A 23961-nucleotide genomic window follows, 5' to 3' on the forward strand; every position below is an offset into this window, starting at 1 on the left:
CATGTAATGATCAAATTTTTTGTACGTTTCCTATTCATTTACCTCTTACTATTGGTTAACACTATTGAAGACCTTGGGCCGAAACGTGTAAACGTCTTAATTTTACATTTGTCTAAATTTGTATTGCAATAAACAAATGCAGTTACAGCTATGACTAGCTTTCTAGATATATTCTGTTTTAGTGCTTTTCAGGGGTTAGAGCACCTGTTGACGTAATGTTTCCTTGACATTTGTGGTGAGCATGTATTATATTTTCTAACTTGCTTAAATTTCTGCCTTGCCTTAGCAAATCGGTGTTCCCTTTGGTGGGTGTGATGGCTGGTGTTCCTTGCATTTCATTCCATATAGATATACCTGCAGTCAGCCAGGTGTCTAAAGGCCTGTCGGTGGAATCATGTTAAACTGAATACTTCTCAAGAAGTTTTCATAATGCTAATAACACGTAGAGCAAAATCAAATGGGTTTCTGAAATCCAGAACTTCAGAGAAGGACTGTACCTATTTATTCACTCCTTTTGTGCTGGTGTTGATGCTGTGCTTTGAACGTGAGGATAATTGGCCATAACTAAAGTTTAAAAAAACAGGTTGTGCACCTGTGCAAGCTAACAGCTTAAGGTTGGAACTGGAACTCTGATAAGAGTACGAACCACCAGCACTACGTAGTTAGTAGTCTCTCTGCATTCTTCCTAACCTTCCACTGAAATAAGGTCAGGTTTTCTATGGTTTTTTTCTTCATCTGGTTCCAAAGTTTTCATTGGTCAGGCATTGTCAATTATCACTACTGTCACAGCTCTTGCAGGCCTCCAGTTTAATGTCACCCCTTTTAGAGGTGATCACAGAGGAGTGTCAAACCAGAGATAAGCTAGCGAACTCTATCGATCGGTGCTACCAGCGCTTCACACTAAATTTAATGAAAATTGTATCACAGACAACTTTACAACTGGTATTACGTTCTGCTGAAGGAGTCTCGGGACGAAAAGTCTGCACAATCTCTGCTGACCATTTGGACATCAAACCATCACAGGCTATTGCAAGCTGGATTTATGGATGGTTCATGTGTTTATGATGAAAACTAGTTTAATGTTCCCAGTATTTTGGGCAACAGTCCCAGCTGCCTTTTTTAAGAGTTTTAGTAATCCGTGCAGTCATCTTTGCTTTTGATCATGATTTCACTCCATCTGTAAATGTCACAATAGCCTTCTCCTATCATGTGTTACATTCCATTTTCACTGATCTCATGACTGGCTGTTGACCAGGAGGTTATGATTTCAAATATTTCCTGAATTGAGAATCTTCACAAGCTTCTTTGTATGTAACTTTTTCCATTTCCTTTTGTCTTTATACATTGCATTGTTCTTAGACCACTGGGCATGTTTAAAGACCCTACTTTCTCGTATTTCAAAAATAAAGTCGAATAATCGTTCAAAGGTCAGTCCTTTACGGAACTACTCCTGAAATGGAATAGAAATGTTTATATGTATCTCTCAAAAAAAAAAAAAAATAGGAAGGTGATTAGGAATTGGGAATATTCTGGTAAAGTTTTATGCAGCTACTGGTGTGATGAACGCTGGTGCATATGGTGACGGAAACTAACTATACCCAAGAGTTATCTGCAGCTATGTCTCTTTCTCCTAATGTAATGCATAAATTGTATTTTCCATGAGATGTACGTCACTGTAGGAGAAATGTGTCTGCTAAATGAATACATGTAAATGTAATATTTTTAACATAACACCAGTTTATTATTTCCTGCTGTCTTAAGGGCAGCTCAGAAGTTAACACGTCCCACTTAACTGGAGTTTTTAAAGTTCTGTCAGTCATACCGGGCCTATTGCTGTCTCAGACTTTTTATTGTGCCCCCCGCCAAGCAGATTGCTTTCTTTTACACATTGCCAAGTGGATCCACCTTAAGGACATGTCCCATTGGTGCATAAGAGCCCTTCTCTGCCCTTGGAAAACATGCATTTTCTGTTTCACTTTGTCTCACTTCTTCTATGCTAAAGAATGCTTATGTATAAGTGGAGAGAAGAACCAACACCCTGCATTTTGCCAGGACATGCTGATCCAAGTTATGCAGCATCTGTAGGACACTGCTCCAGAGTCCTTATTCTGAGATCTAGACTGTAGCGCAGAAGATGATCGCCATACATCTTGAATTCAAAACTGAAAAAGGTGCAATTTTCCATGGAATGCATATATCCATGAAGATGGAAGGGATCTGTTTTTATTCAACATTTCTGCAAGCCAGTTGCATTTTTTACAGATGTGTTTACATAACATTGAACTCAAGGATTGTTATCTTTTTTAGCCTTTGATAATATTTCAGTTTAATACAAAAATATAACTATCTCATAGTACTTTTGTATAACAAAATTTGCAAATGCAAAGGGATTAAATATTAATATTCATGACCCAAATTTTGTCACTGGAAATAGAGGGAGGACATTTTACAGGTGTTTACACAGTTATGATTAAAAGACTGCAATATAGCATGGAAAAGATTTAATAAACTTCAAGAATGTCATGTAAGAGACAGGACAATGGCTATACTGTATTTCAGTGGATTATCTTAAATTAGTAACTTGTCTCACAAAATTAATAAAGAATAACTATAAATTGGCAGTGAAATCTGAGGTACTTAGAAACAAATCTTGCAAAGTGAGTATTTAAGTTCTGCATATTAAAAAGCAATCTGAGCATTACACCATACACAAAACTTTTAAGTGTCTTTCAGTCTATATGTATGTAAATGTGTGTGAAAAGGTAAAAAAGGTACCTTGGCTGGTGCATTCATTCAGAGTACCTGCTCTGAACTTCCTTCCTTCCTTCCTTCCTTTTTTTAAATTACAGAAAAGCAAAAGGTACTTTATATAAATGTTTATACACTTCAGCAGAAGCATTAAGGTGACTCGCACACACACACGCACGCACACACGCACATTGTCTGAAACTGCTTGTCCCGAGCAGGGTCGCGGTGAGCCGAATCCTAACCTGGCAACGCAGGGCGCAAGGCTGGAAGGGGAGGGGACACACCCAGGACGGGACGCCAGTCCATCGCAAGGCACCCCAAGCTGGACTCAAACTCCAGACCCACCAGAGAGCAGGACCCAGTCAAACCCACTGTGTCACCGCACCCCCTCTTATATTATGTTATATACCACCATGCCCCCTACCATTAAGGTGCCATGAGACAGAATTTAACATTATAAACCAGCAACGAATAGCATATTTCCTTTATTTTTGAAAAAGTGCATTCTGATATAATGTAAACCCACATTGTAACAATGCATCCTCATAGATGCCGTGTGAAATCTTTGTGTATGCACATAAACAATTGCTGTATTGTCCATTTAAGAATCTGAATGCAAGGTCTTCTTCAAATTTTGACACTTTTGGCGACTCAGGCAAAGGAAGCATATTACCAAAATGTTTTTTCTTTGCCCTTGAATGTTCTACAGTTTGAGGTTGGAAGGCTGCACCATATGTTGAAGCTTAACTGCAAGGAGGCACTAAAAAGCATCCACTGAGAGGAAGGTAACTTGAACATGTACGTGGACCACTGTGGCAATCCCTGGTGAAAACAGTCCCCTAATGTTACGTTTTCAATGTACATGGTTGTACAGAATGTGCCTTCTTTCATTTTAGTTGAGGAACCAAGGTTGGAATGGTCCCTTCAGGAGATGGACAGTGAATCCCCCGGAGGGCCTGGAGAACCACGGGGGCCGGGTGGACCTGTGAGTCCTGGTTTCCCTCTGGGTCCCGGAAGACCAGGAATTCCAGGAGGACCCGGAAGGCCTCGTAATCCTGGTGGTCCTTGGGGGCCTGGAGGTCCGTCTTTACCCATAACTCCCATGTCACCCTTCTGACCTTTTTCACCCTGAAGCCCTGGTTGCCCTAGTGATCCTTTGGCACCTTTGAGCCCAGGGCTGCCTTTAACCCCAGGTGGACCAGGTTCTCCTGGATCTCCTTTGGGGCCCATTAAGCCCTTTTCACCTTGGGCTCCACGGACCCCTGGAAGTCCCCGAGACCCTCTGATGCCTGTCAAACCCATTGGTCCCTTGCTTCCAACATCTCCTTTGTTACCTTTTGGACCTGGGGGTCCTGGCGCACCTATGCAGTGAAAAAAGATATTCAAAAAGATAAATTACACACAGGGTCAATAAAATATTTTGTTTGTACCATTGTCCAAAGCATTTTATAATATCTTTATTATGGCAATGGAGTTATAGCAGTGCTGTGTAAGACTTCAAAATCCTGAGAAGATTACCTTTCAGAATCGTGAAGTTCTTGATGACCTGAGCATGTTTCGTGTCAACAAGTTTCATTTCCTCCATGACCATGGATAGGTTTCTGACATCAACGTCCAGTCGAATGCTTAGCTGCATGTACTGCTGCCTGAGGGTGTCTGCAAGGTGCAGGAGGAGCAAGGCCGTATTGTTGAGGTTGTGAAGATCTTCCGTATGGCTTCCCAGCCTGGACTGGCATGATGTGCTTTCTATGTTGATGTACTTGTACATGCTTTGCACATGGCTAACTGTGGCGTTGATGCTGGAGGAGATGGTGTCGATCTCCATCTCGATGGAATTCATTCTGGCCTCCAGAGTTGCAAACCTCTCGCTGGTCCTGTTCTCATAATACTTGGAGTGGTAATGGAGGTCATTTGTGTTCTCTTCATGCTCATCTATGAATGATGTTACATTGTCCAGCTGCATCTGCAGGTTCATGACCTGCAGCGTGAGATCATGTACCATTTCAGAGCTCATGCTGATCCTCTGGTGTGTGGCAGAAATCCCATTTTGGATGCTTCTCACCGACTGGCTGATAGTGCTGGAGTTGGACTTTAGGGACCCCAGGGTTTTGCTGTAGTTCTGCCAGTCTCTTGTCAACTTTTGCAGAACAGTGGCTTCCTCATCGGCCTTCCGCTGGATGGCATCAATCCACAGCTTGCTGACCTCCACTGTGCTGTTGACCTGTAGTACCGTTGCCTTTATATCATACTGATCCTGCACAAGAGTCCTCATGGCTTCGTCCGTTTCACTGATGACCACCTTCCAGCCATTAACCTGACCCAGGTAGCTCTGCAAGGACTGATTTACCAGCTTAAATGCCATGGAGTAATTCTGCATGTCCCGTGCCATCCTGTTGCTGAATACCGTTAAACTCTGCTGTGTCTGGGTAGCTTGAGCCAGCGTCTGCTCCTGACCCAGGATCAGTTTCTGAATGTCCTCTAACTCCTTTTTGAGCTTGCCGATCTCATCACCATAGCGGACAGTACCATCATTGTCAGAGCAGTTGCTGGCTGAGCTGAGATCTGCAGCAGAAACAGAAAATGAAGATGATGATAATGATGATGAGGATGTAAGATAGATAGATAGATAGATACTCTTACAAAGGCCATGTTTAATATACTTAGCACTATGCACTGTTGTGTACATTTACATTTACATTTGTTCATTTAGCAGACACTTTTCTCCAAATGTACATCTCACCTTGTATACTTTCCTGTACCTTCACAATTTTCTTTTGGTAGAAAGATTCTTCTTCAGATAAATAGTCCACCTTTCTGAAGACTTTGAAAAGAGAGAGAATGTTATGTCAATTTACCAGCATATGATGCATCATTATAAATGAAACTGTGTTTGAAGGATGGATCCTTAACAGCCCCACTTTGTGTCCTCTCTTTGGGTTGCTGTTCATGATTATTATACTATAGTACTGCTGCATATTTTCCTGACTTGGTTCTTTGAACATGTGGCATGAGGCAAACGAGTTACTGTCAAACAATGTTTTTTCACTTCCCTCCAAACCAGTCCAACTGCAAACCCCACTGAAAATACATGAGTTCCACAGACATTCCACAGCTGAGCCCTAAGTTCCTTGGTCCTGCAGTGTTTCATAAAATACTTTATGGGTCCACATGGGTTGCGCATACATTTCTAACTGTGAGTTTTAATATCTGAATTTTCACAGGTCAGCCCAAAAAACAGGCCATATGTCTCCTTAGGTGTTGCTCTTAATACCAGTTACATTTTTTCCACCTTTACAAGAATGCCTTTGTCATTTGAAAATGTAGCGATTGGCAACCAACGAGCACTCAGTTCGACAGCTGTGTAATGTTTTAAATAAATATTTCCTGCAACATTCATATTAGGAGTGATTGTTGCATAATGCAAATCATGGGGAATCTTGGAAAACTGAAAACAGATGTGTAACATGGAAATTTCAACAAACCAACAATTTACAAGTTTTTTTTTTTCTTTTTAAAGGTCTTACATTCCTGCATTTCACAATTCATTGTTTGTGGATCTTGTCATGTTCCATTTGCCATGCGACTGCTGGGATGTTCCAAACCTCAGCTGCAGCCCCTGCACCTCACATGTCATTTTAAAACTTGGTTGTGCTGTTTTTTTACAGATTTTTTAAATGGCTGGAGATCAAACTTCCAGCTTTTCTGCAGATGCTCCATTCCCTGTATGTGTGATTTCACCTAAGAGGAGTGAACTGTCTATCGAAAGCAACATGACCTGACCGGAAAGGAATACCAGAATTCTGCAGGGCATCATATAATGTTACATGATGCCTCACTGCCCGATTCTTCATAGCTCCTTGCTTCTTGTTTCCTCCTGAATCTTGAATTCGGTTTTATAATTATTTATTTAAGGACTAAAGCGGGTGGTGTAAAACTGGCTGGACCTTTTCTAGATTTTGAATGCAATCCATACATTAAAAAACCTCTGTATTCCTTTTGATTACCATGCCTGAACATTGCAGGGTGTGGTTATAAGGTAATACTAGATCAACAGTTGGAACAGTTCCGTAGAAGTGATTGGATAATGTCTTCCGGCCAACTTTGCATCAGAGCTTTGGCTAGGAAATATGAGTGGTGTCAGTGATTGTGGGTGGATAGTGGTCCTCCGAGTGTCCTCACCAAGAGATGCCAGCACAGCCACTGTTACGATGAGGAAAGCGAAGAATCCGTAGAGCACTTTGACTGCCAACTGCAGCGACTGTGTCTGCTGGCACCTCACACAACCTCCCCGCGTCCTTCCTACAGACACAACACAGGTCACTCTTACATAATGTCCTAGACATGGAGCTCTATTACCAAGTCGGTCCTTGGTGGAACAGAGGTGTTACACACAAAATTACCTTTCAGGCAAAGCAACTTTGCTTCAGAAACATTTTAGATGTCTAAAGAGAATGTCAGCTTTTTGAGGAAAACACTGGGGTCCGAAACAGAAAGTCCATAGGTTCTCAGATTTGGCTCTGATGTGGTGGAACGAATTCCCTCTGTCCCTCAAAACTACTAAATTCTTCCCAGAATCAAGAAGGGTCTCAAAGGCTATCCCTTTTGGAACCATTTTTATCTTCATCTCATAACAGCTACATAGATGAGTGCAACACCATCTGCTGTGATTATCAATGTATTTGATATTGAATGTCACTTCTATACGCAGCTACTTGAGGGATGTGCAACAGTAAAATGGAGGTATCAGACAGACAAGCTATGCTTTGATAATTGTACTGTCTGTTTCTAAAGTTTTTAGTGAGCCAAATGCATTAATGTAAACATACGCGTACAATGAAGAAGTATAAATGAAGAAGAAGTTTAAAAATGTCAGTATAATTTTTTTTAAAGCAGAGTGATGCAGAACATTGAACGCTGAACAACTGAACATTTAACATAGTCCAGTAATTTTAAAATTAACATCAGTACAATGGGGGGGCGCAGTGGTGCGGGTTTGACCGGGTCCTGCTCTCTGGTGGGTCTGGGGTTTGAGTCCTCTTGGGGTGCCTTGCGACGGACTGGCGTCCCATCCTGGGTGTGTCCCCTCCCCCTCTTGCCTTGCGCCCTGTGTTGCCGGGTTAGGCTCCGGTTCGTGGCGACCCCACCCGGGACAAGCGGTTTCAGACAATGTGTGTGTGTGTCAGTACAATGTGTTTATAAGGTGCAATCAAGCATTTTTTTTTCTTGGGTTGTATAGCACCCTCTAATTAAACCAAAATTAATATTTTCAAAAGTCTGGGACTGACAGAAAATAAAGAAAATATAATATGATTTATTGTAAAGGGGAAAAAAAACATAATTACATCTTTCATCATTTTGTGGATAATAAGTTCAGCATTTATCTGGCTGTGGGACTGCTGGGGCATCATGCCAGAGGGAAGTTTTCATTCTGAAAGGGCTCCTGCTCACTTACTTTAGACCACACAACAGTCTCAGTGTTCTCATACTGGCGTCTTGCTCTCATTCCCATCCCTTTGTTCCTACTGACCATGTCTGGCTCCCACGTGTCCTCCTCATTGTAACCCACAAATATTTCAGGCTCCCAGCCAATTCTGGCCCACAAATCCAGTGGAAAGAATGAACTTCACCTCTAAATGAAGGCATCTCTTCGTCTTCCCCTGTCAGATCTTCCTCTGAAAGACGGAGGAACAAACAATATAGATACATAATGTTTCCTAATATGCGATAGTTCCCTGGTAATCCCTGGCAAAAGATTCAGTATTTCACATTTTACATTATGTTTCTGATTAGTCTCCATAATATCTTTAACTGTGGTAGAGTTCATAAGTATAATTCCTTCTGGATTGAAACACAGATATATTTATGTGATCAAACTATCTTGTAACTTCACTGTTAATTCCCTCATTTTAAATATAGAATTGCGCATATGAACTTTTTGTTTAAAAACGCTGAACAGCACTTAATAAAACATATAGATCAGCTAATTTTGTATCAATAGATAGGCAAAGATGAATGTATCTGAATGAAATATGACGTGACCAAACTGCAGCGTACGCATGAACACGGAGCATTTACACACCTTTAAAGAGCTGATTTTCATATCCGCTGTGGCTCTCTGAAAAATCAAATAAATAAAATGAGATTTTAATAACAAATAAGCCAATTATTCATATCAGAATTGAAAAGATGCTGTTTGCTGCCAGTATACACATACCTAATTACTTGCATCATAAATCATACAAATTATAGTCTGGAAACACAATAATACCCCACTGGCCCCGGGCTTTCAGACAAAAGTCATCTGAACTCACAGGGCTCATTTAAAATCTGAGGTTACTTTTGGCACGAGTGTAAGATCAACACAGTTACATGGATGTTGTCATGAAGTAATGTTGTGGAGAGTGTTAGCAGGATGCTCATGGGAGTCTTGGCCCCGTGCTCTGGGCCTGCTGAGCCAGGGCCTCGCTTAGCCAACTGCACCCAGGGAGGAGCCACACAACTGGGGCTCACATTTCTGTTGGCTGCTGTGGAAGATGGACGACCAGAAGATTCTGTTTCCGTTTTATCAGTCTGCTTTTGAGAGCTTGATAAGATATGGTATTACAGCATGGTATGGAAACTTGACTGTCCGGTCAAAATCGAAACTTGCACGACTAGTACGTACTGCTCTAAAAATTGTAGGGTGGGAAGAGAAACGACCCGTACAGGAGTTGTATGAGGTATCTATTTTAAAAGAAGCTAAAAAAGCTAAAAAAATTGCTGCTGATGACACACATATTTTACATGAGCATTTTAACCTGTTACCCTCATTGAGACGATTTAGGATTCTGATGTGTAAATGAAATCGTTCTAAAAATTCTTTTGTGCCAACTGCGGTTAAATTATTGAATAGAGAATTCCAAAACTGAGATTTTAGATTAGTATACAGTAGGTTTTTTTTTTTTAATAGATTTTGATTGTTGTTTTATTTCTTATTTTACTGTATGTTATGGTATGCATTGTTTTATGTGAGTTCAATGTTGTGCACTGGCCGTGTCATGGCTGTCCAAGACAAATTTCCCAGAAATGGGACAATAAAGTCTATTCTATTCTATTCTATTCTATTCTATTCTATTCTATTCTATAACATTGATTAGTTGTAATCAGTCCTGAAATGTTGCAGTGAGTGGATATGAATTTGTTTTGATTGTTCTTAGGAAATGTAGGAGCAGCAGACAGCATTGAGGGGATCCTGTGCTGTGGGTTCAAACTCTGTGGTTTGAATCTGGCCCTGATTGTGTGGAGTTTTCATGTCCTCTCTGTGTTTTTGTGGGTTTCCTCAAGGCGCTCTTGTTTCCTCTCACACTTCGAAGACATGAGTTTCAACTGAACCAGTGACTCTGAATTGCCCTTAATGTTTCACTGTGTTACACTAGTTTGTGGTATAAATGGACAAATAATTTCAGGAAGTTTAGTGTATTTGGTCAAATTCATCAGCTAGTTAATGATTATCCAAATTCTACTAAATGAATAAATAACGGAAATGTACTCAGATGGGGATCTCTCGAAAAGCATATTTGTAGTCCGGTCAGCAGATGGATGATGCCGCTTTTGAGCGTCTGTTCCTCTCACTTACCTTGGCACATTCAAGTGTAATTTTTTTTGTGGAACGGTTCTTCGCAAATTATGTAGATTGCATTCCTTGTCAGACTCACAGTATAACTGCTATAGTTAAGTCAGGACAGAAAACTGGAGATGGATCCCAGCCAAAGGCTCTTAAGCACCAAATCAGGTTCCAAAGAACCCAGGCATCTTTTTAACAACACTTTTTATTGCATCTGGCTGGGTATTCCCAGTGCAGCTGTTAGACTTGGATTTTTCCCATTTTTTTAAAACTGATCATTACTTTTCTCTGATTTATTTGCCTTGCTAAGATACATACCCAGAACAAGTAAAACAGTTCACATTTTCTAATCATTTTCACTTGCCTAAATAGATCATTTCTCAATGCAACACAGTTTAAGTACCTTAGTATAATGTTACTACTTCTAATACTTTGTTTTTAAATTGCAAACTTTCAGTTCGAAACCCAGTTTCTCAGCCACCACAACACCTGATACCTTCAAAAAGGTCACTTTTGTCTTTGCGATTAATGGGTAGGTCAGAACAATTTGAACTAGGTTGACTACTTGTGCAACAGAATTTAGTCCCATAACCAAAACTAGCTTTTTTACAGTTTGGTTGCCATGGGAAACCCAACGGTGTGTGCGATAAACCTTCATTTTTCAGTATCTACTGGTAGTGGACTGGAATACAGTCCACAGCCTAGGCTTATCAGGTCCTGGGGGCTGAAGATCTTTCCCAACCATGTAAGCTACTCTATGAAATGTGAGATGGATGTGATATGCCCAGAATGGACCTATGCGCCTGATTTATATACTTTTTTCAATCTTATTTAAGGGCTTTACCTCTAGAGAGAAGTTCATGTTGCATCTAGCTTAACTTTGATGAATTGGATGGTGCAAAGCACTGGTATATCTGCCAAATGAAATTTATCTCAGAATTAAAAGGTAAAACTTGGAAAATGATGCTAGAAAATTGAATGAAAAGATTTTTTTTTTTTTGCAGAACTGCAGAACTACCGGAACACAGCGGCCTCTTTGTAGACATCTTCACATTGTCACATATGGCAAATACCCTGAACATCCTTATGTTTCCGACCTCATAATTACTCTGAGAGCGTACATCTGTTGCTGCTGTCACAGAGGTTTTTTGGACCACTGACTTCAATAAGGATCTCAGATCTACAGATCTCCAAACAAAATACTTGGGTGGGCTTTAAAAATTAAATGTGAACCCAAGAATTAAATTGGGGAGCTGTACAAATATATTTAGTTTTAAATGGAGCAGGCAGGGCAGTGCTTCTCCATATGCTTCTCTGTAGGTGACCAGCTATAAAAAAAAAACATTCTGAATTCTCTTAGTGATCTTTGTAAGCAAACTGTGGTTTGTGATTTTTTCCGACACCTTGCATTGTGTGAGATAAACGTCTCCATGTCTAGAGGAGATCCTTTGTAGAGATGACGTACACTTGTCCTTTTCCCTGATGTCCCCTTCTGAGACCCAAAAACTCATCAAATTCATACTTGAAATGACATCAAACGGACAATAAAAATGTTCATGTTGGAAGTAATTTCATTTGTTCAGCTTATTAAAGATTCAAATATGAGGAGGGCAGCAGTGTACAGTTTTGAATTGATGTGGTTTTACATGAACTGTTTGTGGAAGTAATTGCAGGTTGTTTGAAAGATTAACCATGACCCTCCTGGGTTGTAATGTGAAACTTTCTAATTATGCTTAATACCTTAATGACCGTGCCATGTACTGCTTATTTTTGTTCCTGGTCTTTCTTCTTCCTTGCAGAAACCTTCTTTTTCAAAACAACTGATGAAACAAACCAGTTTTGATACTACAGTGACTGTAGTCATGGTTCAATAGGGGTCCACCATGGCAGATTCCAGATTTAATTTCCTGAGACAGTCTTTACAAGGACTTTTTAGATGTTGACTCTGCTGGATCTCATCCAGCCCAGCGCCAATGATGTAATCTCTAAAAATAATGATGTCACTGCATATTGACCTTTAGAAATAATGATTTCACTGCAGAGGTAATGAGTTCACTGATTTAAGAGAAGGGTGGGTGGAAGATGGAAAACAATGTGTACAAAGTTCTCCAATTATTTCTTGGTTATGAGGGATAAAGTGATTAAGCTACGAGTCTTAACACTAAGAAACGGACCTCTTATTTCAGTCGGAAATGAAATCCCAAAGACTTTTTCAGTTAAAATCAGTTAAAAGCATTTGGATCTCTTAGGTTTTAAGACTCTTGATTCTGAGAAATAGCAATGTTTTTAAGAATATACAATTTGCTGTGTACTGGGGGAAAACCCTGAGATTATACCTTGGTTTTCATCCAACTTTATAAAATTACACGCAGGAAGTCAAAAGTGGGGACTTCACATGTGGTACATCCAAAACTGAGTAAAACCAGCCACATCCAACAAAATCAGTGACTTTCATTTCCCATTACATCTAACTGTTTAACATCTAGTTACCCTGGAATGTGTGGCTCCACTCTTAGCAAAACAACAGGAATGTGTAGCTTAGGACTTTAAGGTTGTAAAAAAGTTCTAGAATTAATGAATCCATGAACATCCTAAGGACTGACAGCATTGTCGACATTCCTATAACTTTTCTGACACATCTGATACACTTCAGAAGCAGATGGTCACCCTCTGCTTCACACTTGAACCCAGTAACGCACCTCTTCCATGGTTAATCACATGCCAATGGACAGAACGCATTCTGATTACCTCATGTTGATGTACCACACATGTATAGAACAGCTGGTAGCATAGTGGTTAGGGCAGTTGCTGTTGGCTCCAAAGGTCACCAGTTTGAATCTCAACTGGTGCTTTAGTTTACCCTAAAGCAGTATACTGAAAATTACCATTCTGTCAGTTAAATGTATAAGTGTCTCTAGAGGATTTGCTGCTCCTTTCTTCTCTGGTTGACCCTTGTTCTGCTTGACCCACATGTACCTTAGAAATGAATAATTGTGACTTTCCAAAAGACAAGCTCTCACTTTGAGCAGAGGCATCCAGCAGAACAAAGAAGTCAATAGCAGGGTAAAAACCCTGAGCCCGTGTTAATTCCTCTAAACTTCACAGCACCCTTTCAACCACATTTCCTCCAGTGGAATTGTGGATTCGTCACATTTCTTTGCCCCTTTAGAAAAAGAAAGGTTCTCATTTCATGCAATGTCGACAGAACTCAACACTTTCCTTTCAATGTGGTTCATATAAACTAATCCAAGAGCCCAACCCCAAAGCAAATGTCTGTCTGGTGGAACTGGGAAGTTATTAAATGTGCTGCTTTCAAAGTGAACTGGAGGATGTCCCATGTCCAAAGACAACAAACCAACATTTTTCCTGGACTCGCAGAGGTGCAGTTTTTAAAAAAGATGCTGTCTGCAGGTTTTTTAATTCTTGCGTGAATAAACGTTGAAGCTCCCTCAATAATATATACCTGTATTTCTCCTTCACAGCAGATTCTAAAGCACAAAGTAAGGTTATAGTGTCAAGGTGGAGGCAAGCCTTACCTTTCATGGTGCCTCCACCGGGCACTAAGGAGTTTTCGCGGTAACCTGAAGAGTTCGGCAATTCCACCGTGGAATAAAACCTGCTTTACCGTGGTAAATGCTGCTGGAGGGAAGGAAAGAGGGAAGCTGCTTATTTTCTTCCACCGGGTTTTAGCAAACACATATCTGTACGCATATCAGGTGTTCTTGCTCCTGCTGGTGGGGGGTGTGGGGTCTTCATAAATATCCAAAGTGTGGAGTTGCATCCAGCAAAGTCACAAGGCGGCCCCTGACATCGCCGCTTTATCGCTCCTGTCTTTCCGGCCTCCGAAGCTGAGAAGCGACCATCCCACTGAGACCCCCCCGTGGGACTTGCACCAGGGACCACTCGTCTGGCCCACAGCCTGAGTAAATCTCCCAGTCCTCTGGGGAGCGCTTGGAGCGTGGTGGCTGGACTAGAGAGTGCGGCGAAGCTGTGTAATGCTGGGCACCTGGAACATGCTTCCTCTCCTTGGTGCGGCAGGAGGAAAATAATACCCCTGACAGTAACCATGTGCGGCAAAGAGAAACAGAAGAAAGAAAGAGAGAGAGCGAGAGAGAGAGGGGGGGAGGGAGAGAGAGGGAGGGATGGAGGGATAGCGAATGAGCGAGAGGGATGGGGAAGAAGTGAGCGACCATGTGCTCCAGCCCAATTCGGGCTAATTGCTAACAAATGTGTGGGACGTGTAGAGGAACAGACACCTTTGCCCTCTGCGGCCAGCGAAGTTCGAAAAATTTTATTGTCTCCTAGCACCCCCAACACCCGCTGCACTTCGAGAAACACAAACTACTTGTGTGTCCATCAGCTCAGAGATGTCAGCGCTTGTTCACGCTTGTAAGATCAGAAGGGTTTGGAACGCGAGGCTCCGCCAGCAGCCAAGCCCCAGAGTCGGGGGCGGGGGTCCTCCTTCCTGTCATTACAGAACATGCACAGAACATGTCCAGAAATGCTCTTCACTGGCTACACATTCAGGGATCGAGAGTAATATAGAAGCACTTTGATCTGGCGATCGATTTCGCAATTTATTGCGATCTTACCGAACGTAGCTACGGCCAAACTATGTCATCATATTCATAATCCTGACACAGCGTGTGGGTCGAGGACGAGCTCCCCCTCGAATCAACACCATCGCAAGACTTTTTTAAATTCGTGTAGCGGATAGTACTTGTAACTGGAGCGCATAATAAGAAATAAATCAGTGCTCCACTGTCCTGCATCTCTAGGAACATTGAATGTGCTTAATGAGCGCATGCTTCATTTTTCGCAGATTGTTTTCAACAAGATTGTGGGGGCTGTGGTGGTGTAACAGATTTGGTCAGTACCCACTGTGTGTGGTGGGTCTGGGGTTCGAGCCCTGCTTGGGGTGTCTTGTGCCAGACTGGTATCCCATGTAGGGTGTATCCCCTCCCCCCTTGCCCTTGTGCCTCGTGTTGCCGGGTAGGCTCTTGCTTGCCGTGACCCCCTTGGGACAAGCAGTTGTAGATGTTGGTTGTCTTTCAAAGATATTCTCTCTCTGTTTGCATTGGCTCCTCGGGGGTGCTCTGGTTTCCTTCCACAGTCTAAAAAACATGAGTTTCATTTGACTTGATGACTTAAAATTACCCTTTGAGTGTGTGCGACTGCCCTGTGATGGTGGCCTCATCCCTCGTGCTTCTTGGATAGGTTCCCGACCACCGGGACCCTGCACTGGACAAGCGGTGACTGAGAATGGACAACAGCAAACACCGAATTCAGACAATGCTACACACATTTTTGTTCATGAATTCCTGCAGTTAATAAATACATAACGAAATTTATCTGTCAGCATGCTGGCAGTGTGTCGTTTTCTAATTAGCCTTGAATATCTCATGTTGGGTGATGTATTTAAGTTTTTAATTACATACTTCTGTGCTCACATATTGGCTTCATGAGTTTTCTTCCCCAGCTGTAAATCCATCTGTGACAGGGACCAGATGGAACTGCCATCAGAACAGGATTTTCACCCAGGAGTCATACTCAGATGGTTGTGTCATTGTGCGGTGGCTCCAGATAAGATGTGATTCAATTAACGTGTCTGTGTTAAATGTGCTTTCCATGTGTGTGGAGTCCAAATGAGCCCATCCGCTGTCTAATAGTTCATCACATGGGACATTGTAGCACATTAGCAGGACTTAATTATGGTATTTCCTTTTTTTTTCTATTTTATTCGCAGGAACACAAAGCCACCACGTTAGATATTTTACTTTATTATCATTTCATCTGACATCTTTCTCTAACATGATGTACACTATTAGGTTGGTACACTAGTCTACGTACAGTTATTTACCCATTTATACAGTACGGAATTTTTTTTCCCCAATTCAGGGTCAAGGGCCTTGATCAAATGCCCTACAACAGAAGTGGGATTCAAACCCAGGGCCACCTGTCTTAAAGGTGATGGTTCTAAACACTCCACCATGACTACTGGCTTCCAACCAAAAGGATCCAAGCCCATCTTACGGAAGAGAGCCTGGTCCCAACTGAATGTTGTATGAAATTATTATTTTTAACGCGCTTTGTAAAACCTACTTTCTCTTCTCCACATAAATCATCAGCTTGGCTTGGGTCTGAATTCCTTCTCTGTGCCATTGAAATATGATCATTTCTGCGCTACGTACCGCCAAACGTTTCACATTAAGGGAGGAAAAGCGACATCCTGCATGACCTTCGGTAGGTATAGGTGTTACAGCTCAAATTCTTCATCTCTGACCTCTGGGAGATGATCGTTTCCAACGAGGACAGGAACCTGTAGGCCCATAAATCACAGACTGCATAAACACTCCAAGATGCTGCGAAACCCCTCCCTCTGCTGTAAGAGGAGCCTGAAATCAATTTGAGTGCGAAGAAACCGGACCCATCTTGATTCAATCAACATGCACATTCAGAAAGTTCAAAGCAGGACACCGAAGGCTGATTCGGCAGGCGTATAAAAAACAAACACACACACACACACACACACACACACACACACACACACACACACACACGTGCAACTGAATTAATTAGGGCTATAAATAAAAGACTCAAGATACATTTCTCAATTTTTTTCATTTAAAAGAAGAACCTAATCTGTTTCACAGCTTGAGGAAAGTTGGTCACATCAAGCAGATGCTGCCACTGATGCCACATACCTTCAACCCAAATACATTCGGAGGTGCCTTAGAAACACTAAATAATGATAATACGGGTGGCACGGTAGGGGGAGGATGTGGGTTTGATTCCTGTTCAATCTGTGTGGAGTTTGCATGTTCTCCCTGTGTCTGCATGGGTTTCCTCCAGGTGCTCTGGTTTCCTCCCACACTCTAAAGACATGCTGTTCAGGTTCCCCCATAGTGTGTGAGTGACAGAGAGAGTGTGTTTCACTGGTATATGGATGAGTGACCCATTCTAAGTAGTGTATCTAGTAGCGTAAGTCACCGCGGTGAATAAGGTGTGAGCGCTAGTAACGCTACATAGTATCCATTGTAAGTCACTTTGGAGAAAAGCATCTGCTAAATTAATAAATGGAAATGGAATCAGTTAATAATGAAGCCTAATTATCAGCTGGATGGGGTAATCATATAATTAGCATTTTTGCTAAGATACCACACTCAGGTTCTTCGTCTACTTACTTCAGTTAAAAATAAAATGAAAAAAGACAAAATAATGAAGATGTTTCAGAGATCCATGTTTGCCCATAATAGCGACTAACTCATTCATATTTCTGATTTATAATGTTCTTTCCGTTTCTGAAATATGCTCCACCAAGGCTGAACTAATGACTAATTATAATACTTTAACTCCTTTATGGGGGGGGGCGGTGGTGCAGTGGGTTGGCCTGGGTCCTGCTCTCTGGTGGGTCTCGGGTTCAAGTCCTGTTCGGGGTGCCTTGCGGTGGACTGGTGTCCTGTCCTGCGTGTGTCCCTCCCTCTCCAGCCTCCTACCCTGGATTAGGCTCTGGCAGTGCGCGTATATTCTTTTCAAATATCTTGGCCAGCGCTCACACACTCCGCACTTCCACCGTCTCAATCTCATTTCCACGCAACTAATTAGCCGAAGTTCTGCCGCAGCTCATGAGGCGCCGCCTTCTAAGAGAAGTGCTTTCATCAACGGCACAGAACGTGGATTCGCAACTTGGACGGCGACTTTACAAAACCGCAATTGTGGTTCTCATCCGTTGCGATAACAAGGCTCTGCCGGCCGCAGCTGAGAGGAGTCTGTTTTTTTCTCCCTCTCTGCCCACATCCAGAAAGATGCGAAGCGGTCAGATGATTTCAATTAAGATCTCGGCCCAGCTGCAAGAGCTCGGAGATCTGAGGAGATGCGAGGTGGACGCATTAATCAGGAGCATGTGGGATGGATTATTTTCACCTCGAGAACAGTTTGTATTCATGTTGTTAAAATAATTTTTAAAGGTGGATTCTCTCCTTTAATGATTTTACATTTATTCATTTAGCAGGCGCTCTGCTCCAAAGTGACTTACAACATTAAGGTACTTAATTATCCAGATGTATACATGGGTAAATATAGTAACATTAGGGTACTTACCTAGGGGGGGTGTGGTGGCACAGTGGGTGGGACCAGGTCCTGCTCTCCAGTGGGTCTGGGGTTTGAGTCCTGCTTGGGGTGCCTTTCGGTGGACTGTTGTCCCCTCCTGGGTGTGTCCCCTCCCTCTCTAGCCTTATGTCCTGTGTTGCTGGGTTAAGCCCTGGCTCCCCGTGACCCCATGTGGAACAAGCAGTTTCAGATGATGTGTGTGAGGTACTTACAATTATTTATCCATTTATACAGCTGGATAATTTTACTGAAGCACCTTGTTCAAAGGTACTACAGCCAGAGGGGGATCAAACCTGTGACCTTGGGGTCAAAAGGCAGCTGATCTAACAACTATGCTACCAAGCCTGTCAGACAATCAGCTAGTAGGGTGATAAGAGCATGTCATTGCAAAGGCCTCGGGTTCAAAACACCCTTCACACCCTTGATCGAGGTACTTACCCCGTATTGACGTACCCAGCCGCGTCGTTCACAAGTAAATAGCTTCAAGACGAAAGCTTTCGTTCGCCCGCCAGCCCTCAAATGCACTTGGAACAACTGGGCCGTGCAGCCGGATTTAATAGGGCAGCGTGAGTGACTGTAAGAGCTGGCAGCAGAGTTGCTGGGCAATTTAGCGCTCAGTTCATAAAAAACAGGATGTGTTCATTACTGCAGGGAACACACAAAGGCAAAGATGGCACCGCTGCTGTCTCCCAGTGTCTGCGTGGTGTGAGAGAATGTGGGTTTGATCCCTCCTCAGTCTCTGTGGAGTATGCATGTTCTCCCTGTGTGGGTTTCCTCAGGGTGCTCTGGTTTCCTCCCACACTCCAAAGACATGCTGTTCAGGTTCCGCCATAGTGTGTGAGTGACACAGAGAGAGTGCGTCCCGCTGATGTATGGTTGAGTGACCCAGTGTAAGTAGTGTATCTAGCAGTGTAAGTCACCACGGTGAATAAGGTGTGTGGGCTGATAACACTACATAGAGTTCATTGGAAGTTGCTTGAAAGAAAAATGTCTGCCAAATAAATAAATGTAAATAGCACGTGATTTGTGCGGCACATCTGATGCAAAGTTTCAAATCCGCTTACGCTAAGTGGTTATTGTGCCGTATCCCTAACAACTGACTCAATCCATGGATTTTATGTCAAGCACCAACTCAGAAGGGCCGTCGATGCTTCCAGTCTTGCACCAGATAGATGTCCGCCTGTTGATCCCTGTCCAAACAATTTTTAAATTGTGCTTAAAACTGCAAACATGGATAAGACGTGTAATAATTCTTACAGCTTCATAAAATCTATATGGATTCCGGCAAAAATTCTGAGGTATTAAGATGATGCTTTTCTTTCAAATCCTCTATTTCATGGATCACAGTAAAGCAGCGAAAAGTCATCTCTACTGTCACCCAGTGGACAGTACTTTTATTTTCCTCTTTTCCTCTTTCTTGATTTTCTAAATTTTTTTTTTTTTTAGCTGCAATAGTAAGAAATTATTTCACCAGAATCATTATAAAAACACAGAGCTAAAACTGTTGTAAAAACGGCGTTGAATGAGGCATTTACTTTTTATAAATAAACATGTGTACTTTTCCGGATACGCTCTGCCCGGTCCCCATGATGTCTGCTCTCTCTCCCTCCCGATTCCGTGCGAGGGATGAAAACAGAGCCCAGACGTCCGCTGGTAAATTATGTAAAAGGGCAGTAAGTTGGATGGCCTTCCACGATCAACACTGAGCCGCTCTTGTTTACCGCGGTCCGAGTCCCGAATGCCACGTTTTCCGTCTTACAGCCTTTAACACTTTCAAAAAACCAGAACCAGGCATATCTTTCATTTTCTATTTGGTTAAAAGCAATTCATGAAGTCGATAGGAAAAAAATGCACCGCTTTCGAACCGCACCGAGTTCCACCGTTTGGTGATGATATTCTGCATTTTTTCCTGCCTCTGTCTCCGAAAGATGGGCACCGCTTACTGACTTACACACTGTCGTCACTTCAGGACGCATCATGGTAAATGCATTATCTACAGAATGCGGTCTGCAGCTGGGGCAGCATTTCATCAGGGGTCTGGGATTGTGAGCTGGGTCATTCTAAACAGAGTTCTTGACGGCATCCTTTTGAGGGTGGACAGTTTGTAGAGAAGCCCTGTTACCTTTTAGGTTAACATATGACCTGCAATTCAGGTGAATGGCTGACATTGTCATTATTATTATTATTATTATTATTATTAATAATGGGGGCGCAGTGGTGCAGCAGGTTTGGCCGGGTCCTGCTCTCTGGTGGGTCCGGCTTTGAGTCCAGCTTGGGGTGCCTTGTGATGGACTGGCGTCCTGTCCTGGGTGTGTCCCCTCCCCCTCCAGCCTTACCCCCCTGTGTTGCCAGGTTAGGCTCCGGTTCGCCGTGATCCCGCTTGAGAGCAGTGGTTGTGAACATTGTGTGTGTGCGATTATTATTATTATTATTATATTACTTAGAATGAATTACTCATTTACACAACAGAGCCATTTTTACTATCTATTTTATCGATTTAGGGCAAGGACCTTGAGCAACAGCATGAGCAGGGATTTGAACTGAGGACCTTCTGATTCCAAAGCTCAAACTACTACACCACCTGCTGACTCCATTGTTCATGTTCACCCAGATCAAGCATTTCAAGGCAGGAAAAGACTGAACCCCCCCCTAAAATTGAAAGGGGTAAAGAGATAAATTAATCATTACACCTTTTTCCACATGTATAGTTTCTTTCAGAAGGTTGCAGTTAAGCTCAAACAGAGTCCAGCTACCCAAACAGACACCATGTTTGCTCTCCAAATAGATGCTCTATGGGAGGACTTCCAGTCAGCTCTCAGAAAGGGTTTAATGATTCATTTATGCAACGAAGACCATCGATCTTTTCATATCCTGTACTGCCTCAAAGTATCTTCCTTTCCTCAAGGTCAGTATCACCCTGAGTGTGTGTGTGTGTGTGTGTGTGTGTGGGTGCCTGTTAAGGAGCAGCCCTCCCTCTGCGGTAGCCTCACTAAAACAAATATTGAAACAACATGAGGATCCACTCAAGGCCACCCAGTACAGACAGGGCAGAAGGGGGCGAGTCTCCTCCATCTTACAAGGCTACTTTTCAGCTTTTATTAGCATTCAGCACACTGTTATCATCACCTTGGAGACAGAAAACTTGCTGTGTCTGTGGACTCCTCACTCTCATGTGGGCTGTAGGAGACATCCATCTGTGTCCCTGACCTTAGCTGCAAGAGGAGGAGGATCAGGAATGAATACATGGCTGTTCTCCATCCATGTCACTTCGTTAGTGTCTCTGAGTCTCCTCTGATCTGGTGCATAAACATTAGGGTAATAATGGAGACAACAGCAACAAATACACCCAGATATGATCTTAAAAACTTATCTGACACTCTCTAAGACCCATACTGAAAATTAACATAACAAATGTACCGGATTTCTTCAGGACCTGTACCTTAAATCAGCCAACATGAATTGACCCCCTGAAGGTCCCTCACAGTCCTCTCTACGGTTGCACAATTGTTTATATTACCCATAATTCTCTTGTTAATTTCCATATAAAGTCCATACCACATTCCCACTCCTACAGGTGGGGCTTTCAGCAGTTTGAAACACTACATTGTACTTAAGTACCAAGTCATGGCTTTGGATCAGTGACTTGAACAGGAACAGCCTCGATGTGGGGGACAGGATCATGAGTCGAGACAGCCCACTAAGACAGTGAATCCAGGGGCTGAGACGGAAATCCTTACCCTTCATAAGCCCGCCCTCGGTCCCAGCAAAGCTTCTTGACACAGCCATACCAAGTCCTGGGGTGTCCTCTCCGGTGACAGCGTTGACCACCCTACACTCCCCATAGCTAGGCTGCTCTTGCAGCAACACACATTGCAGACACTTCTCTCTGTCCCTGCTCCAGCAGTGGTGGTGAACCCTCCACCTCTGCATCCAGGCATCTCACAGTACTTCCTGCTGCTTAATTGCATTTTAACGGAGGACTAGTGGACCAGTCAGGTTGCCATTCTCACTCCCACTGCTTTTCTGTACATCAGTGCCAGGGGACTGGACATTTCTGGTTGGCACAAGTGCTTATGTGGCACTGTTGTCACTTGCTCCACCATGGTGCCCCTTTTCAGGGCTGCTTGAAGGGTCTTTGGCAAGCTGGTGCCTCCTTTTTTGCAGCAATATCTTCAGTAGACATGGATGACTCTGAACAACTGTTCAAAACCCAACTTCTGCTAGACAGGGTATGCAGCCCCAGGCCACCCTAAACATTGTCAGACCTCCTGACCTGTTCACCAGCTCTCCATAGCACCTTTCCATTGGCCCATTTATACAGCTGAGTAAAGCTACTGGAGCAATTTAAGGGAAGTACCTTGCTCAGGGGTACTATAACCAGAAGTGGGGATTAAACCTGCAACCTTTGGAATTAAAGGCAATGGCTCAAACCACTACACTACCAGCTGCCCTTTGAATCCACCTAGCTTCTTCCTTCTAGGCACTCTCACCTTTGACTTCAGCGTTCCACTGCTCCGGGATGCAGCTTCTTGTGGTCTTACCTCATCCCATTTCTAACACCAATGTGGTGAATGCAAATCTGGGCTCCGCTGAAGTAAGCACACGTACGGTGTCCATAACTGAACATTTATTAGAACTCTAGATAACAGCTAGAGATAAGTGTCCACGAAAGCACTGGAAAATATTGCTCTTGGTCCAAGGAACTTGCTGTAGGGCCTACACTTCAAGGTAACCTTTCACACCAACCCACACGTGCTTACCCCACCACAGTGCCCCACAGACCACTGCGCGCTCGCCAAAACAAATCCTGCCTGAGATAAAATTCTCCCAAAGAGATAGTTGCAGAAACTACCAGAATTTTTCTCTAAAAAAAAAGTGGGTAGAAACTTCTAGAAGCTTCAAGCCCCCCACCTGCCCACCCATTGCAGACTGATGCAGATCTGTACAGTTTCTGCATTTCCCCAATACGAAGCATCCCTTTGCATTGCCGCAGCTGGAAAATGTGCGTGAAACATACCTGCCTGTTTGTCATTGTGAGAGTCGAGACTCGTATCTGTAGATTTCCAACTGTGCTCTTGTGTTTCGTCCAAAAGCGCCCTCATGTGCGGCAGGTCCTGTCCCAACTATTCGCTGCTGACCGTCCCTTCTGGGGACAAACTGAGACACGTCTGGCGGTGCGTTCCAGACAGCCCAAATTACATACCTAACGGCGGGGAGGCTGATGTACCCTTCGGCTCGGCACGCGTGCGGCCGTCTTCACCTTGTTTACGGCGCGGAGCATGGGGCTGCAGTGAAAATACTGTTACGCAACGATCTCATGTCACAGCTGCCTAAGTAAAGACAGCTGGGCCTTTCCCTACGGCCGGCAAACCCTGCCGGGACACGACTTTCCGGAACCCTTGTCTGTTTCATAACTCGAGAAACGTCTCAGCTTTTCCTTCCTATGTGTGTTTACCACCGACAGCCCCAGACCTGCATTCGCAGTCCATCGCCTGCAGCAT

General features: G+C 43.1%; 1 protein-coding gene across 1 annotated transcript; it reads right to left on the bottom strand.

The window, feature by feature from the left end:
* Positions 1–3135: 3135 nt before the first annotated feature.
* On the bottom strand, positions 3136–14427 carry scara3 (scavenger receptor class A, member 3). The gene is made up of 7 exons (XM_018742421.2): positions 13888–14427; positions 8828–8863; positions 8376–8420; positions 6928–7047; positions 5489–5569; positions 4267–5310; positions 3136–4109 (listed from the first exon to the last, which is right to left on the bottom strand). Exons 1-7 carry the CDS (start codon positions 13892–13894, stop codon positions 3673–3675), a joined length of 1770 nt encoding a protein of 589 aa, XP_018597937.1. The 5' UTR covers positions 13895–14427; the 3' UTR covers positions 3136–3672.
* Between the last annotated feature and the right edge of the window lie 9534 nt (positions 14428–23961).

The sequence above is a fragment of the Scleropages formosus genome, chromosome 1, assembly GCF_900964775.1.
Source record: "Scleropages formosus chromosome 1, fSclFor1.1, whole genome shotgun sequence".
NCBI classification, from domain to species: Eukaryota; Metazoa; Chordata; class Actinopteri; order Osteoglossiformes; family Osteoglossidae; genus Scleropages; species Scleropages formosus.

Excerpts from the sequence above, each read along its gene's own strand:
- scara3 (XM_018742421.2), bottom strand. Across the intron at positions 5,570-6,927 it reads GGCTGTGCTGGCATCTCTTG|TCTTCAGAAAGGTGGACTAT; the intron begins GTGAGGACACTC and ends CTCTTTTCAAAG. Across the intron at positions 4,110-4,266 it reads GAACTTCACGATTCTGAAAG|GTGCGCCAGGACCCCCAGGT; the intron begins GTAATCTTCTCA and ends TTCACTGCATAG.